General features: G+C 44.4%; 1 protein-coding gene across 1 annotated transcript; it reads left to right on the top strand.

Moving 5' to 3' along the window:
* Positions 1–1,789: 1,789 nt before the first annotated feature.
* Positions 1,790–12,965, top strand: LOC310784496 (kazal-type serine protease inhibitor domain-containing protein 1-like; the record flags this gene model as incomplete). The annotated part of the gene is made up of 4 exons (XM_083645482.1): positions 1,790–2,333; positions 8,528–8,688; positions 8,848–8,995; positions 12,753–12,965. The coding sequence occupies 4 exons, from the start codon at positions 1,790–1,792 to the stop codon at positions 12,839–12,841; spliced, it is 942 nt and encodes a 313-aa protein (XP_083501608.1). The 3' UTR covers positions 12,842–12,965.
* Positions 12,966–20,576: the final 7,611 nt, after the last annotated feature.

Here is a 20,576-nt window from a genome sequence, read left to right as displayed (position 1 = left end):
ACCATGGATCATGGGGGGGGGGGGGCTTTATGGTGCACCTGAACTTAGTGGGGGTGCACGAGTAGTGCAGGCAGGCAACAGCAAGGAGAAATAGTGTGTAGATGTTACAGGTCCTGAGCGTGGTCCCACAACAGATTATGATGGAACAGGGTGTCCAGTGCAGCGGTAGATTCCCTGCCTACCAACACAAGGGTCCAAGGTTTGAGCCCCCATGTTACCTCCAGCTTGGTCGAGCGTCCATACAGGCATAATTGGCCGTGTCTGCGGGTGGGCAATCTGGGAACCCAGAGTCTATCAGTCTGACGACTAATAAGACTCTGGCACAGGTGTCGTGCGGACATCCGTGCCAAGAATCCAAGAATCAGTCCGATGACATCTCATACATTTATCTGTTTAGAGAGATTAGCCTAAATATCTTTAACAACACTAGCAATAGTAGCAATAGCAAACAATAGTAACAACAATTAATAGCTAGCTATCCAGCCAGTCATTGTCCCCAAATCAACATTACGACTTTCATGAACAATGACATCTGTCGGCCGTAGCCTGAAGTAACGTTAGCAAGTTGAATAGTGAATTGGATGTGTGATGCTAACTATCATCAGTAAATGGTAAATGGCCTGCATTTATATAGCGCTTTTATCCAAAGCGCTTTACAATCAGTAGGTACATTCACCCATTCACACACCGATGGCGGCCAGCTGCCACGCAGGGTGCTGGCACACCAACAGGAGCAATTTGGGGTTCAGTGTCTTGCCCAAGGACACTTCGACATGCAGACTGGAGGAGGCCGGGAATCTAACCACCGACCTGTTTTATGCAAAGCGATTAGTGGACGACCCGCTCTACCTCCTGAGCTACAGCTGCAGCAGCAGCAGTAAGTTGAGAGGGGCAGTCTAGCCTACTTCTTGCAGCTTGCCGCCATGCTGTGGTGTTGGGCAACAGAAGTAACGCTAGCTGACTACAGACAGTGCAGGCAATTTGACTGGAACTACTTAGGTGTACATTGTCAGAAAATAATGTACACTCTGCAGCCAATCAGAATCGAGTATTGATCCAGGTGATGGTATAATCGTATTCATTGTAAACACAGATGGATATTAACATAGCAAATCCTTACTAGGCCTATCTGCAATATCTAAAAGGAGCGTTTTAAATAGCTTTTTTTTTTAAATAAACGGCAGTTTATCGAAATCGAGGGAATGAATATATCTCGTGGATTTGATATACGTTTTTTCTCCAATGCTTTTATTTTGAAGTTGGTGACAGGAAGTCCAGTGTTACATTCTGTTCAGCTTGACTCTGGTGTCTCGTGCCTGTCCAGTCTGCAACACAAGCAGCTCAGTTGTCTAAACCTCAGCCATCTGACTTGACTGTTACAGACAGACAGTCAGACAGTCAGACAGCCAGACAGACAGGGAGACAGTCAGACAGACAGACAGGGAGACAGTCAGTCTGTGAACAGAACCAAACGGATCAACTTTTTCATCAAAACCGAAAACTTTGAACATTTTCTTTTCTCTGTGACCTGTGGTGTTTAGTGTGAGAAACAGAACGCGTGGCTGTTAGGCAGAGAGGAATGTGAAGCTGAAAGACAGACAGACAGCCGACCCAGCCCGGTGCTGCCTGTCCAGTCCGGTCTGGTCCCGGTGAGCGTATGAGGACCTGAGGGAGCACCGTCTGTGGTGCAGCAGTGACACAGAGCAGTGACTGGATTGAGGACCTGAGGGAGCACCGTCTGTGTGGTGCAGCAGTGACTGGATTGAGGTTGGAGGGTTTAGAGGTAAAGATGAAGCGAGCCATGCAGCTGGCTTCGGTTCTGCTGCTCATCTGTGTGAAGCTCCGCCCATGCCCGGGACTCCCTGCGGCCCGGCCCAAACACACCAGCATGGACCGGCCCAGCCACCCGCAGCTGCTCAGCGACCCGGTGCTGGACCCAGAGTGGGCGGGGCAGGTGGACTCAGAGTGGGCGGGGCAGGGGAACGGGACCCACTGCGGGCGGTGCGAGGTGGAGATGTGCCCCGTGGCTCGGGGTTGCCGGGCCGGCCTGGTGATGGACTCATGTGGCTGCTGCCAGGAGTGTGGGGGGCTGGAGGGCCAGGCCTGCGACCCCCCGGGGCCCCCGGGGGGCATGCACGGCCTGTGCGGGGCGGGGCTGCGGTGCCAGGCAGATGCGCGGCTGGACGGCGAAGAGGAGAACGCGTGTGTATGTGAGCAGCAGCACGCCGTGTGCGGCTCAGATGGCAGAACATACCTGACCCCGTGTCAGCTCAGAGAGGCCGCCGCCTCCAATCCAACGCTCAAGACCAGAGGGAAGTTACCCTGCAAGGCCGGTAGGTAGACAGGTACAGTACTGCTCTGTAGGCGGGTTTCCATCCACCTAGTCTGACCGGGTGGAAGCAGCATGTTGGACTTAGCTCTCCCATTGGTGCCGACCATTTCAGTCGGTGCCGGATGGAAATCCCATTCCGCTCCCTGCAAGCTCTGCATTGGCTCCGACCCGCCCTGACTGCGGCTGCGACCATAATTTGGATTTCCTTTCCACACCCCCCATGTTGAATCTGTATGTCTCTGCTGCTGTACGTGTTGAATCTGCCGAGCTCAAATGCCTGCGCCGCTGCCTTTGAAACAATAACAACAGCAGCGCTATCCGCTAGCTTGTTGCTACACGCTGAAAATGATTGATGTGGATTATGCAATGAAGCAGCCGCTATGTTTGGTGGATGGCTGTAAACAGCCTTTTTCCCCTCTAGTCCACAATAGAAAGCGTCCCCAGCCAGACTCTCCCTGCCCCTTTGCTGGGAGAGTCTGGCAAGCGAGACTACCATCCACCTGTCTTTACACACATTTTTAATTTGCGCATAAAAAACCTGAGTGGAAAGGCCAGAAAATTTGAAAAAACCTTGAAATATCGCAAAACGGTTTTTACGCTTGGGAGAGGTGGAAAGTTGTATCGATAAAAGGTAAATGCGACTTAGTGCAGTGGAAACTGATTCAGCAAATCTTCTCTTGTCTCTTGGTTAACGTCTTGTTTAACCAAACTCCATTCATGTTGCCTTGCTTACTGCCAAAAGTTAACACCCTGCCGCTAAAACATGACAAAGGCCAGGTGAATGCATTCGCCGGAGGAGATCATGTTATCGCTCGGGTGTGTGTTCCTTTTCTCCTCGCTTGCTTCAATATGGCTGTGTTGCCAGATTGGCCGGTTTGCCGCCCTAGATGGCCTGTACAAATTGGGCTTGGGCGGCAGTTCATTGGCCGGCAGTTTATCTGCTGGGCTAAAGTTTATCTGGCAACACTGACAGACAGCTTTTTTTTTCTTTCTTTCTTTTGCTTACTTTCAGCTACGTTTGTGACGGCACACGTGTTGACACACAGCGGGTCTCTCTCTCGAGAGACAGAATGTCAGGGTGAGTTACAGAGCTCATTTACTGTCTCGCCCAACTACTATTACAGACATGATATGCTGGAGCTAACGCTAGGAAGCATTTTGTTTCTACACGGGGAACTCACACCGGCACGCGCCGTGCACACAAACAAACGCACCCAGCCAGCTACAGACAGAGCTACGCGGACCTGAAACTCGCTCGTGTTGTAAACATGATGAAAAAAATAAAACTAACGTGCACATTCTTTCCTAATTCCAAGACAGTGTGAGTAATGTTACAAGTTTGAGTTTAACACCTGCTGGACCTTTTTATGTATTCGGTGTAGTCTGGAGTCAAACAGCAATATCAGGCTAAGTTGGCTCAATTATTGAGTGTCTATAGGATCAAATAACATAATGGCGGTGCCATAGGCATCTAGGAATTGAGTGAAACTAAGCAAGTATACCGTTGGGGGTTCCAGGCCCGTAGTGTTAGACTTTGAAAACCCCCGACCTAGGCAATTTTATAATAGGATAGATGTTTTTCATAGAGCTCGGTTGCTGCCTGGAGGGGAACAGCACATATCAACTCCTAATATTTACAGCACAGCAGTGAATGGACACGTGCATAATTTAGCATTTTCTTTTGCCGAATTTCTGAAAATGCTGTTAAAATGTGTACATTTGAATGGAAAACCACCTAGTCTATCCGTCTCTCCGTCTGTCTGTCTGTCTGTCTGTCTGTCTGTGCTCTCGTTGTCCTAAACAGGTTTTCCCCCACTTGTTTTGTAGATGGAAGGACTTTGGGTTGGCTCCTAGCCTCGTCTCCTAGCCTCAGTGGCAGTCAGCCTAAAGTTTATTAACCAGAATTCATTCAGATCCGATTCGGAGAAGTTCTTAAAAAGGAAAATGAAATGAGACGGTTACTAAGAAATTATTGATGAATTGCACTTAAGAGCCTTCTTAAGAACTTCCTAAAATGTCCTCTTATGTCATTTCTTAAGAAGACTTAGGTGAATCCGGGCCCAGGTATCTATTTATAGTCTCCCCCTCTCTTTTTTTCTCTGGTATATAGTTGTAGAGTGTGTGTGTGTGTGTGTGTGTGTGTGTGTGTGTGTGTGTGTGTGTGTGTGTGTGTGTGTGTGTGTGTGTGTGTGTGTGTGTGTGTGCGTGCGTGCGTGCGTGCGTGCGTGTGCGTGTGCGCGTGCGCGTGTGCGTGTGTGTGCGTGCGTGCATGTGCAGGGTGTTGCTGCAGGAAATTCTAGTAAACCACAGTGGTTCCAGTCTGCAGCTCAGACACTCCCATAACATGCAGATAATGGCTCTCTGTGTGACTACACACACACACACACACACACACACACACACACACACACACATACACATGCGCATGCACACTGTAATTTCCCTCAAAGTAGCTGCTGTCTGTTTCACACTGCAGTCTGTCTCTCTGTTTAATAGCAGTGTGTGTGTGTCTCTCTCTCTCTCTCTCTCTCTCTCTCTCTATATATATATATATATATATATATATACACACTATATATATATATATACAGTATAGTCTCTCTCTCCCTGTCTAGGTTTCCAACTCCCTTTTCTTTGTTTCCGTAAGTAGCACTGTTCTTTTGTTTATTCAGTATTGAGCGTGTGTGCCCAAATTGCACCAAATTCGACACTGCACATCCTTGGGTCCAAGTGTGAAGTAGATTGGACGAACGTTCTCAAGATATGCGAAGGATGGTGCCTCTCCATACCTGAGAGAGTCCAGTCACCAGTGTGGATCCTCCAGTCCAGAGATCAGCTTCACTCCATCGCTCCTCGATGATTGTAGCTCAGGTCCAGCTCTCTCAGATGGGAGGGGTTGGAGCTTAGAGCTGAGGCCAGAAAAGCACAGCCTTCCAGTATATCAAGACCACACCATGAAAATCTCTGGTCAACTCATTAGGAGTACATCAAAGGATGAAACATGTTATTCCCTGTTGCCAGTAGGTGGCGCTCTGACTATAACTGAATATTGGCATGTCTATTTCTTCAGGCCGGGACTCTCATCAAACATGTGGCTGTGATGAAAAGCTATTGTGTTTTCCTCTGCCCCACTGTTCCCACCACATCAAACACCATCAAACCAGGACAGAAAGCTCGCTTTCTGCTTCGTTTGATTGGCTGCATGACCCAATGGACATTTATGAGTGGTGTGACTCCGCCTCTTGTACTGAAGAGTTGGGAACAGTTTCACTTTGTAGATGCGCACCTAAAAACGGCAATGCGTGGCACCTGAGAGGAGCACACAGCATAGGGAAACAATGTTTTTTGCGGCCATGAGTTTCTAGCTACGCTTCTCGTGTGATCGCTCCCGTACACTTTATTAACCCTTTATTAACCAAGACAGTGCTACAGTCAGTACATTTACATGCAGAGTTAAGTCGAGCTATCGTTATAGCTTGATTAGGCTATTTACTCGGACTACTGTATTGTCCCAGTATACAAACACAGGTGGGAAATCGATTTTTTGATGGAATCATGTTGTGTCCGCTACGATAGGTGGCAATATGCACTCTTTCCCAACAGGCTCCGCCAATTCTGACAGCTGGTAGCAGTAAGTCTCTTAATAATGCAGCTATTTCATTAAAAAATATGATATAATTATACAAACGTTTCCCCTCAAAACGTTCACTTCTGGCCCATAAAGTGTGGCAGTGTGTTTATGTTGAGAGACGCTGCGCCCTGTGTGTATTTTAGTGATAGGACATTGTTTTGCTGTGTTCTGTGTTTATGTGGTCGAGCGAGGTTGTGTTTATGTGGAAAGAGAGAGAGCGCCGATAAACCGTTCAAACGCAGGGATGGTCACGTAACACAAAGCTGCCCCTTGTTAGCTCAATACAGTTTAACACATTCACTGCCAACAGTTTTTCCAATACAGTAGGTAGCTTCTGCCAAGGGTTTTTTTGAGGATTCTGGCTCATCTTTCAAGAGCCGAGGATTATTTTCTGCTAGGACTTTGTGAACACAAAATATCTCAAAAGAACTAATAGAATGTGTGCTTTCTCTGTCTAAAAGAGTTAGTTCTTCTTCTTCTTCTTCTGTTTGGTTTTACGGCGGTTGGCATCCAAAATGTTGCATTACCGCCATCTACTGAACTAAACCTAAACTGATCTTAATTGAACTAAAATAAACAAAATAACCCCATATCCATATCCACCCAAAGTACTCAGATTCATAATTACTTTCCAGATGCAGACGCCTGAGTTTGCACAAATGCATCTCTCAGTATTTTATCTATCTCTGCTCCAGATACATCAACCACATCCAGAAATCTCTTTGCAGCTTCAACCACCATTTCAGTCCTCTCTGTCTTCCCAGTCATACTAGCAGCACAGTTTATCACCATGGCGATGAATGCCAGGAATCGCTTCTTGTCCATACAGATATTACTGTGACTTGCTCTTTCCTTTTCCGGCTCCCTTTGTACAATCACCCTGCCCTCGTTTCTTTCCCCTTTCCACCTTTTAACAGCCTCAGCATATGACGTCCCCCGTTCTTCTCTGATTTTATTTACCTCCCTTTCCTTCTTTCTTCGTGGACAATCCACAGAACCTGCATCATGATTCCCCTCACAATGCAAACACCTGAGCTGTTCCTTCCCCACACTGCAACTTTCAATATCACTTCCATTAAGTACTACTCCACAATCCTCCTTCCCACATCTCCTACATATTCTCTCCCTAGTACACACTGATGCCACATGTCCATACTCCTGACAGCTAAAAGAGTTAGTTTTTATCATGTTCTGTTATGTAGGCATTAGCAGTTGAATACAGCATGGTTTCAGCGTCTGAGAAGGAAAGCTGAGAAAAATGCATTTTTGTGAAATTCGATAGAACAGGCAGAACAGTCACTTTAACCATTTATTTTTGGCATCAGTGAGACATCAGACATCTAAACAATAGTTCTGAACAGTAATTTCCTCCAATAACAGCACCCCCACCCCCCTCTGCTTCAAACTCCTCCCTCCGTGGGTGTGTCTCTGGTGGCTCTGCAGCGTGTGTCACAGGCGAGTCTCTGCTGCCTGTCTGTGCTGCCTGGCGGCCGCTCGTCGGTCTAGTCTGGATCGGGCTCGTTCGTTTCTGGGGTTTAGGTTATGGGCTGGGATGAAGCTGCGTGCGATTCTGGGCTTTCTGCTGCTGTTTCAAAGTGTGTTGCACCCAGAGTCTATTTTTGGAATCCCCCACCGTTGTGCGCCAGCTCCCAGCGCGAAAGCGTTTTCGCCAAACCATTTTCATGAGAATGGTTTCCTCACGCTTTTTCCTGCTGTTTTTGCTCGGCTTTCTCTAGTCTGGAGAGCACTGTCGCCACTTAGTGGGTCGGTAAAATAGGTTATACACATTCAATAGCTCCCATATTTTTATAGGAGATGTAAAAGGGTTTGATCCACGTCCCACCGTCAAAAAAAAAAAAAAAAAATTTGACGAGTTAACTCGTCGACGGCAGTCAACCGTTGTTGTTTTTTTGACGAGTTAACTCGTCGACGGCAGTGAACGTGTTAAACTAAGATATTCCATTAAAAAAATATTTTTTCTAGACACAGATTTAGCTCTACATCAACGAACTTCACATTTAGCTTTAGACTTCCGGGTCAAAGAACGTCAGCGCATGCGCTGATAGCCTCGTCCATTTCTAGTCCGACTGGCCTGCATACATGCAGGAGTAGATTAACTCCCAATCGCATTATCTTGGTGTGTTAGTCGGACTTTTATAACTTCGATTTCAGTCGAGCTAACATTTACATGCTAACATGTTTACATGCTAATATGTTTACATGCATTTCAAAAGTCCGGTTTTAGGCAAACTAACGCACCCCTCTCTCTCTCTGTCTCTCTCTCTCCCCCTCTCTCTGTCTCTCTCTCCCCCTCTCTCTGTCTCTCTCTCTCCCCCTCTCTCTGTGTTGCTCTATGTCTCTCTCTCTCTGTTGCTCTCTGTCTCTCTCTCCCTCTCTCTCTGTCTCTCTCTCTGTGTTGCTCTCTGTCTCTCTCTCTGTGTTGCTCTCTCTCTCTCTCCCCCTCTCTCTGTCTCTCTCTCTGTGTTGCTCTCTGTCTCTCTCTCCCCCTCTCTGTCTCTCTCTCTGCCCCTCTCTTTCTCTGTCTCTCTCTCTCTCTATCTCAGTTCCTGTAATAAAAGTTCCTCCTCAGAGTCAGGTGAATGGGACAGGCAGCAGTCTGGTGCTCCTGTGTGAGGTATTTGCATTCCCCATGGCTCTGGTGGAGTGGAGGAAGGAAGGCCAGGACATCATCCTGCCAGGAGACGACCCGCACATCTCCGTCCAGGTACGGGCCCCTGCCCAGGTACCCTGCGTGTTGTGGGAGTTCTATATAAGTCTATTGGACTACCCTACACATTGTGGGAGTTCTATAGAAGTCTATTGGGCTGACTGAGAATGGGTTGGACAGGTTTAATCTCTCTCTCTCTCGCTCTCTCTCTCTCAGTCTAGGGGTGGTCCTCTGAAGTTCGAGCTCTCCAGTTGGCTGCAGATTGAGGGGGCAGAGCCGGAGGACTCAGGAACCTATCGCTGCATTGCTCGTAACAACCTGGGCTCAGTCTCCGCCTCCGCCGTGCTGGGAGTCCTGGGAGCAGGTAACTCAGTGGGCAGCCGAAGAGGTGTCCCTCCCCCTCTATCAGTATGAATATTCCTTCATATCCGTGTGAAGTCGAGAGCAGAATCACTTCCATCCATTGTTATCTCCAGAAGCCAAATACTCATTCATGCTCCATTTTCGTTAGAAAATAAATATGTCCGTTTCAAACGATGTAAGCACCGCATTTACTTGTTTACCTGTTTACTTGATTATGTACCTACTGTTATTTTACTTGCATTATGTCCTGTAATGGAGCCCCCAGCATAAGAATTTCACACGTGCATACTGGATGGAGTGAGAATAAATATATTGAATCTTGAATGTAACCGTCACTGCCCAAATACTTCCATGCGTCCTTCACGTTGGTACTGTGTCATGTTAAGCAATATATCCACTAGTGGGCAAGAGGTCAAATGTGCGAGTGTGTATGTGGAACTGCTTTGTAAATGGTAAAATGGCCTGTATTTATATAGCGCTGTTATCCAAAGTGCTTTACAATCAGTAGGTACATTCACCCATTCACACACCGATGGCGGCAGGCTACCACACAGGGTGCTGGCACACCATCAGGAGCAATTTGGGGTTCAGTATCTTGCCCAAGGACACTTCGACATGCAGACTGGAGGAGGCAGGAATCGAACCACCAACCTCTTTTATCCAAAGCGATTAGTGAACGACCCGCTCTACCTCCTGAGCTACAGCCGCCCTTTCGTCCATATCTGTAAGCTTTCAGAAAACGTGCACAATTACGCATGGAATGAACACAGAACGGACAGAAGTCTCTGTCCATATCCATATTTAAAATTGAGTATAATTTAGCCTTATTAACCTTTGTGGTCAATGGAAAATATTGTTAGCCGCTCAGCTGTAGGGCTGCACGCTATATAGTTTCAGCATCTTCATCGCGATGTGCACATGCGTAGGACATGTGATTCAAACGCATCATGCTACAACTTTTTCGCTGCTTGATACAAAAGCAAAACTCACACGGTTCTCATTTTCAATGACTAATGAACAAGAGAAGTCTGTCTGATATAACATCATTTACTGTGATTTAAGGCTTTTGTTAAGAGTACTCTATGTCACTTTACAGGTTTTGCGGCTCCGAACCGTAGTTGAGAAGCCTCTAGTGTTGTGTTAGCCTATTTTAGCTTAGCTTTAGCTCCTAGCTGCTAACAAGCTTTTTACTAAGAGCCTGGACCAATTCTGCAGTGGAGAACTGGCACTTTATTTTGGTACAGCAGTGAACATGATGCACAGCCTCTCTGTGATGTTCTAAGCTCTTTTGCCACTAACTGCTAACTTTACTCACTTAGCATCCTGCAACTCCCTCACACACACAGATGCGGCTATAAACACTTCGTATTACTGTCAGCCATGCAGGTTACCCAGAAGGCCACCTTCTTAAAGGGCCAAGGCTTGATAGAGCTTTTCAAGTCATTTGACATAAATTGCTGTATTTCCTCATATCGCAAGATATCACAGGTATATTTATTTTATTTTTTGCAATGTCTTAATGTTCAATATTGTGTAGTCTCGGTTTCCAGACGTCTGGTGAGCGGCGCCACCTAACCACCAAACGTCTGGGAATTTACTGTTCCAAATCTGGTTCATTGAGCTCGGCGAGAACGGCCGGCAGCAGACACGCCTACATTTATTATTAGAATTTTATTTGGTAGCGGCAATGCAATGTTTCATAGTTCCAATATAGAGCAAGACACTGATGTGCTGCAAAGAGAGTTTATACCTGTGGTTGTTTATTTTACAATAATTTGTCCTACCCGGAAGTGGTCCGCTTGCTACTGTGAAGCGCTGTGAAGTCATCAACAGCAGGCTCTGTAACGTTAGCCTCGGGAGTCGGGCTTATCGCTGGGGGAAAGACCTCTAGCCGCCGGGGCCCGATGAAACACGTCCTATTAACAGGTTATGTTTGTTTCTAAGTGATTAATATGTTTCTCCACAAACGCGACAGCACCGGTTCTGCATGAGCGTCATTGCTCCCAGAAAGCAGGCCCGCCCACAACACTCATGATTGGCTCTCCGATGCAAGGCTTCCAACAGCACCACCTAACGTTATGAAAAGATTTAAATAGTAATATTCTCAGTCTTACAGTAGTGAAACGGATTAAGACTGAGAGCTGAGTCTAAATATTGTGCAGCCCTACTTAGCTGCTGGTCAGCAGCAAGACTCCAGGTTCACCTCCTATACTGTAGAGACGAGTTAAGAATTAGTCTCACGTGGTCAGACCCAACATCTTACGTCAGCATGCTTCCAGCGACAGAGGGTCTGAATTACAAGTCAAATTTACGGGTTCCACCAGACAGTAAGTCTATGCGAAATCTGACCGACTGGGCTGTTACAGAAGTCCGGCATTGCGTGGTTAGTCAATTCATATGTCCGTCATGTCTCTTTTTATGCCTCCGCCGGCGATAGCCAGGCCGGAGGCATTATGGATCCGGGTTGTCCGTCCGTCCGTCCGTCCGTCCGTACGAGGTTCGTTAACGCGATATCTGAGGAATGCCTTGACGGAATTTCATCAAATTTGCCATAAACATCTACTTAGACTCAAGGATGATCTGATTTGATTTTGGTGGTCAAAGGTCAAAGGTCAAGGTCACTGTGACCTCTCGAACGCCATTTTCAAGCTTGTTAACGCGATATCTCAGGAATGCCTTGACGGAATTTCATCAAATTGGCCTCAAACATCAACTTGGACTCAAGGATGAACTGATTAGATTTTGGTGGTCAAAGGTCAAGGTCATTGTGACCTCTCGAACGCCATTTTCAAGCTTGTTAACGCGATATCTCAGGAATGCCTTGACGGAATTTCATCAAATTTGTCTCAAACATCGATTTGGACTCAAGGATGAACTGATTACATTTTGGTGGTCAAATTTCAAGGTCACTATGACCTCATGAACGCCATTCCCAAGTTCGTTAACGCAATATCTTAAGAACGGCTTGATATAATTTCTTCTGATTTGGCTCAAACATCGACTTGGACGCAAGGATGAACTGATTCCATTTTGGTTATCAAAGGTCAAAGTCACTGTGACCTCTCGAATGCCATTTTCAAGCTTGTTAACGCGATATCTGAGGAATGTCTTGATGGAATTTCTTCGAATTTCCCTCAAACGTCCATTGGACTCAAGGACATTTTGGTGGTCAAAGTTCAAGGTCACTGTGACCTCACACACCCAATTTTCAAGCTCTGTAACGCAACATCTCACGAGCGCCTTGACGGAATTTCTTCCAATTTGCCTCAAATGGCGATTTGGACTGTAGAATTAACTAATGGCGGAGGCATAAGTCCGCGTTGCGGTCGTTCTAGTTTTGGTAATGTGAATGGTTGTGTTCCAGACGTAGATGTATCGTATCTACGGCGGGCTACTTCGAGACTAAGTTAGAGTAGGCCTAAAGCAAAATATAGAATAGAACAGAATAGAATGGAATAGAAACACTTGAATCTGAGAGACATTTTTCAGAATACTGTCCTTAAAAGTAGAGCTACTGACAACAGAACCTGTTTCTTTGCACTCGTCTTGTCGTTGCAGACCTGTTTGATGTGCTGTTTGTTCACTCCCACTGTTGGGTGAAATCTGGGTATATTCTCCAAAAAGTGGATGTTATACCCGGATTTCACTGTTTATATTCCTGTCTCTCTCTCTCCCTGTCTGCTTTTCTGCCTGTCTCTGTCTGTCTGTCTGTCTCTCTATCTGTCTCTCTCTCTCATACCTGCCTCTCTGCCTGTCAGAGGAGATGTCGTCCTACCTGGCGGACAGTGTGTCGGAGATGATGGAGCTGATGGAGCCCAGAGAGTATTCTGACCAGGACTACTACTGAACTACTACATCTCCCACAATCCTCTGCTGTCATATTATGTCACATCCTCCCATCTGGAACTATTTTGCTTCCCTCCTGTTCATGATGAGGATTATTACTGAGCAGCAGATCAGCACGGACACCAGAGACATTAGAAACTACAGTAAGGTGTCACACAAATGGGATGCCTTTTTTTGTTGCCATTTTGCATGCTTCAAAGTCAATATGGGGGGCGTGCTTAGCCTCGATGAACATCAGATTAAAGAACCAAAGATGTCATTTATAAACAATCAGATCATGGGATACCAAGTTTTGTCCATTTTGCATTCTTCAACACTAAACACTCTACTTTAAAGGACATTAGAGATTGTAAAGAATTTAGATCAACACAGATGACTGCAGACTAAAGCATCTTTTGTCGAGAGTGACCTGGGTGCAGACGGGACCTCCGCACATAGATGCCTCTGCAGCACGGAGGTGCCTCTGCAGTGGAAGCTCGTCTTTTTCATGAAAACACTCATCTTTCATTATTTCACACCGGGCCTGGTGTTTTATACAGTCTATGCTCCCACCGTGTCCAAAGTCATGTAACATTCTTTTAAGCCTAACCCAAGCCATAACCATAACCCACCGTGTCCAAAGTCATTTTATTCTGAAAGTAAATCGTCGTATTTTCGTTGCTAGTCTGGTTTAACTGTCACTGTTTTGACACAGCCCAATACTGTCGTGTTTCAGAAAGGTAACATCAGTTTCAATTTCTATAGAGCAGGGATGCCCAAATTCTTTCCCATGAAGGGCCAAAACTCAATCTGGGTGGAGGGCCGAGGGCCAAAAATAAATGTTGTGGAATTACATTAAAATGTATTGTGTTTTATAGAAAATGTACATTCTAAATCTAAAATAACATTTCAATATAATAATCTACTTTTTATCTGTTTGGTAATTGTAATAATTTGCAGTAAACACCCAGTTAAAAACAGTTGTATTTTCCACCTTTGTAATCAAGAGAGAAATTTGACTTAATTCACAACTTGAAAAATCCTCAAGGGACTTTGAAAATCAGCTTTATTGTCCATCTTTTGTAAACAATTTGCCATGACAATTTGCAGGGATGCAATCTCAGGAGTGAACACAGTATCCGCAGCCACATTCAGACACTGTTTCACAAAGTCACCACATGAAAAAGCTCGTCCACCCTTTGCAATCAGTGCAGATATCTGATAACTTCCCCGAGTTGCATTCTGGATACAAAATCGGTGGGGGGGGGGGTGGGGGGGGGGGGACAAAAATTTGGGATTTTCCCAAATCCCGCAGGCCAAGTTTGGTCAGCACTGCTATAGAGTGATTTATTACATTGATTAACTGTTTATCTGGCCGTGACAATATCCAGTCATAGTAGCTATGGAGGAGATGTCCATGATGGATGGTAGTGGGGCTCAAAACAGCACCTATAGGTCGCTTCCGAAAAGAAGCGCCAAAATTGGCACAAATACTCCTTGTGGACTGTTATTTTGATAAAAGTAACTGGCCACGCAGAAATTTTATTTTTTTCCAAGATGGCCGCCATTTCCAGGCTGAAAACACTATTTTGGGGGCAACTTTAGGTAGAATTTTCCAATATGAATGATCTTGTTATCAAACCATACATTTATGACCACAGAGAAGCCAGATTTATTCCATGAAGATTTCAAAATGGCTGCCATTTTAAAGATGGCTGCCATTTCAGCCATTTTTATCATAGGATTTCACTGTCCAGGGCGATTTTGATGATTCTGGTGTCAAATGACAGGTTTTTAACTATGGAAATTTCAAAATTATCCATCAGAAATGATTTGTATATCTCCTTTTGCCATTTACTCTGCATATATTTTCAAAGTAATGTGAAAATATGCATAAACAACAGTATTTTAGAGATTTAGTATTTTAGAGTAAATGGTAAAAGGAGATATACAAATGATTTCTGATGTATAATTTTGAAATTTCCATAGTTAAAAACCTGTCATTTGACACCAGAATCATCAAAATTGCCCTGGACAGTGAAATCCTATGGTAAAAATAGCAGAAATGGCAGCCATCTTTAAAATGGCAGCCATTTTGAAATTTTCATGGAATAAATCTGGCTTCTCTGTGGTCATAAATGTATGGTTTGATAACAAGATCATTCATATTGGACAATTCTACCCAATCGTTCAAAACAACGTTCAAAATAATAGTTTTGAACAGTAATTTCCTCCATAACAGCAGGAAACCCCCCTCTCCTTCAAACTCCTCCCTCCGTGTGTGTTCTCCTCCTACTGCAGCGGGCGTGTCACAAGCGAGTTTCTGCTGCCTGTCTGCTGCCTGGCTGCCCCTCGTCGGGCGAGTCTGGATGGGCTCGCTCGTTTCTTGGGGTTTCGGTTGAGAGTTTTGATGAAGCTTTTGCGATTCTGGGCTTATTTATGCTGCGTGTTTCAAAGTGTGCACCCAGTCTATTTTTGGAACCCCCCACCGTTGTGTGCCACCGTTGTGCGTCAGCGCGAAAGCGAAAGCGTTTTCGCCAATCCATTTTACAGTATGAGAATGGTTTCCTCACGCTTTCCCCTGCAGTTTTGGCTCGGCTTTTTCTACTCTGGAGAGCACTGTCGCCACTTAGTGGGTCGGTGGAATGGGTTGTACACGTTCGGTGGCTCCCATATTTATATAGGAGATGTAAAAGGGTTAGATCCACGTCCCACCGTCAAAAAAAAAAAAAAAAAAAATTTGGGACGAGATATCTCGTCCACGGCAGTCAACCGTTGGTTTCTGCTTGACGAGATATCTCGTCCACGGCAGTGAACGTGTTAAGTACATTTAATATAAAAAAAAATACTTTTTGATACTTAAGTACAGAAAATATCAGCTACTTTAAGACTTTTACTCAAGTCATATTTTAATGGGTTACTTTGACTTTTATCGAAGTCATTTTCTGGTAAAGTGTGTATGCTTTTACTCAAGTATGGATTTCGAGTACTTTATACACCACTGTCATTTACACCCTCTTTTTAGCTGGAAGCTCACTTATATTTCTTCTTATAGCTCGAGCACCTGGCTCAGATTTCAGCTGAAAACAGGGTGTAAATGACATATTTTCAAGTCAACTTGGCATCTCAGGGCTTGTGGAGACTTGGATTATGCCAGGTGAGCAGTATGGAAGCATTGGATGTATTTCTTCTGTTGTTTTTTACGTTGTTGCTCATGGCCTCCTTCACACTCAGCAGACAGCTCTACTTGCTTGATTTCTCCAAACTGTGACTGCACCGGCTTAATTCTACTGCACGTCAAAAAATCACAACTGTCCCTTTAAGGTCAATATTCTGATTATTGCCATCCATGTAAATGTAGTGACATGCTGACACGCGTCAGCAGGTTGACCTGTATGTTGGTCATGTCACGGGTTCGAGTCTCGGTCAGCTGTCTGCTCTCTGCTGGACACTGGCAGGGTGGATCACATGTATCATCAATAAATGTCAACTAAACCAACAGCGATGTTCTCGTCTGGTTATTTCATCACAAACTACAAAGACACGTTTAGAGTCTGCTCCTGTCTGAAGACCTGGAGGAGACATTTCATAATACTGTCTCCTTCCGGTAGGACACATAGGAAGCATCCATTAAAGGTTTCTTGTTTTGGACGACTCTGAAGGAAGGGCTCTCTCTCTCTCTCTCTCTCTCTCTCTCTCTCTCTCTCTCTCTCCCTCTCTCCCTCTCTCCCTCTCTCTCTCTCTCTCTCTCTCTCTCTCTCTCTCTCTCTCTCTCTCTCTCTCTCTCCCCCTCCATCTCTCTGTTCAAAGAGGCTTTATTGACATGCATGACCACAGTGAATAACAGTAACATACAAAACAGAAAACATTATGTTACTGTAACATACAGGTAGTTCAAACAACAACCATGTCAACAATATTTTGTAATGAAATATAGACATTGATTGCGCTTGCAATAGAGAGAGTGAGGGGAAGTGTGTATGTGTGGGGGTGGGGGGGGGGGTGCTCACTCACTGTCCCTCAGATTGTGACATGTCATGATATTTGACTAAAAACTCACCTTTTCAGGCTACACCTGGGCCCTTCTTGAACTAACATCTATAAAAAAGAAAAGAAAAAAAACTACTAATGCTACATGTCACTTATTCCTTCTCAAACTACTTCCTACATGGTCTATCAAAGTATCTTAGCTGTCATTGATTGTGTTGCATAGTGGTTTTCTGTACTGTTGACAAATTGTGATATTGTAAGTCACTTTGGACAAAAGCGCTAAATGACGTAATGTAATGTAATGTAATGTAATGTAATATTTAGCTGCTTGTTGTCTCCTCTCCCAGCAGGATGGCTAGTTTGCTGATGAGGCTGAGGCTTCTGAAGCCTGAGTGGATTTATTCCATATTGGGGTCATATTAATTTCTAATGTTATTACTAACTGTATATTTACAAGTGGTGAGGAAGTGCAGCTCTGTCTCCACCTCTCCCATGTCGCAGTGTGAGCACAGGCTGTCTTGCCAGTGGCCATGTTTGCCTGTGTAACCTTCTACTAGGAGGGGAGGCATTAATGTGCCTACTCTTTACCTTGTTCTCAGTAACCAATATACTCAAAAATATCTAATTATCTACAAGGATGCACAGTTCAGGTAGTCTCTACGTTCTGGGACGAGATTGGCGGTAGTGGATGTCCTTAATGCTAAGGACATTTAAGAGCTTCACCCCACACTGACACACAGGACACCAAGTTAGAAGTAATTAAAAAATATATATATTGACTGACTCTGTTTCATTCAAAATAAACACTCTTTTCAGTCTCTGAATCAGATTAGTGTATGAATGAATTTGATAAGGGTTTTGCGCCTCTACCAGGGGCGGAGCGACCCTATCAGCCCAGAGGGGGCGAAGCTCTTAGGGGGGCCAGGCCAGGCCGCAGGGCGGGTTCCAGAACAAGATGACTAGGGGTGCATCCTAGATAGGAAGGGGTGCAGATGCCCGGCCAAAGGCCGGGCCCACTCGGGTGGCCCGGCCTAAATTTGACATGTTATTTTACTAAAAATAATGCATTTGACCATCATTTCAAGTAGAATGATACCACCCAAGCAAGAATATTTCAAGTGTTTCAAGTGCTTTACTGAAATATTTGGACCATATAATGATAATACAATTATCTCAACCTTAAAAGGTTACATATAGGTGCCAAAAAGCCATAAAATCACATCAAAGAACAAAGAAAAACAACAACTATAATTCAAGTTTAAACAGTAAGTGTGCAGCTGTAGCATTTATAAAAAAAAAATTTTTTTTTTTTTTTTTAACTTTTCAACTGAGCATGCAGACAAATAAGGGTGCAATGCATGCTTTTGCACCCCCGTAGAACCGGGCCTGCCAGGCCGCGAAGAAAAATGTGCCTTTTTTGCATGTTTGAATCGGTTTTAGCCATATTTAGTGGAATATCTCATTTTAAACACACCAATGTTATTGTCTATTGATTGAATTCCTCTCAGACTCACACCACTGACTTTATTAAATAAAGTCATTTTAAGTCACAACTGTAAAATAGCTGATAGCCCCTATATCCGAAAACACAATTTGTCACTCATTGAGCCAAGTAATATTATGTCCAAGAAAGACTACAGTGAAGCCACTTTACAGACAAGCTTGTTCTGAAGAAGAAAAATAAAAACACAGGTTGCCAGCCAGGTGGCCTGGCCTGCAAAAAAAAAAAAAAAAAAAAAAAATTGATGGGCCCCCCTGACGAGTGGGCCCGTGGCGGCCGCACCCTCTGCCCCGGCGTACGCTCCGCTACTGGCCTCTACAGCTTAGTCCCACCCTTGATGATGGCCTTTCAGCCTGACTGTGGGGTCTGGGACACCCTAGTGAGGGTCTTTAATTTTAACTTTAATTCTTACTTTTGTCTATCACATTTTGATAATGTTACTATTTTCATATGTACTCTTTCTCTTGATCACACATGGCCACACGTCACCCATTTGATACATGGTATTTTATACCAAATTTGATCTATTCAAAGAACAACTTTAAGATTTGTCATCATGGTCTCTAGTTGTTTTCATACATATTGTTTCCAACTAGCACTTCAAAGTATTCACCTGACCATGTAACCACAGCTGTAACCCATCCTGCTTGATTGCATTGGAATGAATTGTATCATGTGACCTGACCTGTATGTATTTAAGATGGCGTCTCACAGTCCTTTGCCAGTCTGATGAAGAGCTTTGCTCGAAACGTCACTTTTTTTGGGTGTTTGAAATAAACACACGCAGTGTGCGAGCTTTTTATTCATTTTTCACTTATTGTTCACCTTTGAGCTCAGCACCTGCCCAACTTGGCTTTTGGATGTGCGTGTATCCTCTCTGATACTGAATTTGATAAGGTACCATTGGATCCAAAAAACAACCACAAAAATAGAAATAAAAGAAAAAAAAGTTTCTTCCCGCAGGCCACGAGACTCCTTAACATACACAAATAGTGTAGTAGCTGTACTGTACTGTAGCTGCTACCATTACGTATGTCTAATGTTTAATTGTATGTTTAATTAGGTATATGCTATTTGCACCTGTGCAAACAGAATGTTAATTATGTTTAATTATGTTTCAAGTATGTCCATGCCATTTGCACCTTTCTTTGGCTTGTCGCTTTACTGCCTTATTGCTTGTTGCTTCTCTTGTTTTCCTGCACCTATATGCCCTGTTATTTTGCACTATGTTGTAACGGAGTCTACAGCACAAGAATTTCACACGTGATACTTGTACTACGGAGTGACAATAAAAATCTTGAATCTTGAACCATTAAGTGTTAGTCCAGGTCCACCTTCAAGTACACTCATCCAGGACCATCATTAAGTGTTAGTCCAGGTCCACCTTCAAGTACAGTCATCCAGGACCATCATTAAGTGTTAGTCCAGGTCCACCTTCAAGTACACTCATCCAGGACCATCATTAAGTGTTAGTCCAGGTCCACCATCACCAAGCGGAAAACGTGCATCAGAAACTATTTGTCTCTTCCCTCTGCCTGCATCTCAGAGCAGCTGCCAGACACACCCCTGCCTCATGCTCCAGATGACCATAAAATACTGAGAATTCAGTCTGAGTGCAACAGAAAAATATACATGGCTCCTACGTTGTTCTACTACCCGCCCGCATTTAGTTCATTTTTACCCGCGCCCCGACCCGGTAATTACACAAGTGTATTTTTTCCCTGCACCCCACGTTTTTTTGCAGGTACCCAGCGGGGCCCCGTGGAACCCCAACCCGGTGCAGGACTCTGACCTACACTCAGAACCAAGTTGAATAGTTTTGAGATGGCCAATTGGAATTTAGAGCTCAGGCATTTTAGCATCTCGTGGCTGTCAGCTGCTTTCTTAGTTTTTACTTTTTTGATTTTGTCCTTAAGTTCCTGCTCAGTAATAGGAAAGTCTAGTGGGTTCTGGTTATCTTTAATAGCCAATTCTAATTCTTCAAGTTTTTTGTTTATATGGTCCTGATATTAGGCTATGCATTTGATTAAACGGTTTTAAAAAGTAATTGGAAATGGTTGATAGTGTTGTTACAATATCAAAATTTTGACTTTGATACCGATACCGAGTTTAGTATCACGATACACGATATTGATACGATACTCGATACCTATTGGATAAGAAACATAATGTCCACAAGGTTGATCACATTCACAAATTCACATGTTGTTCAATATTTTATTTTCAACTTTTATTTTGAACCATATATGAACAAGACAAACAAAAC

The sequence above is a fragment of the Poromitra crassiceps genome (genome assembly GCF_964638095.1).
Source record: "Poromitra crassiceps genome assembly, chromosome: 10".
NCBI lineage: Eukaryota > Metazoa > Chordata > Actinopteri > Beryciformes > Melamphaidae > Poromitra > Poromitra crassiceps.
This window is presented reverse-complemented; position numbering and strand designations above follow the sequence as displayed.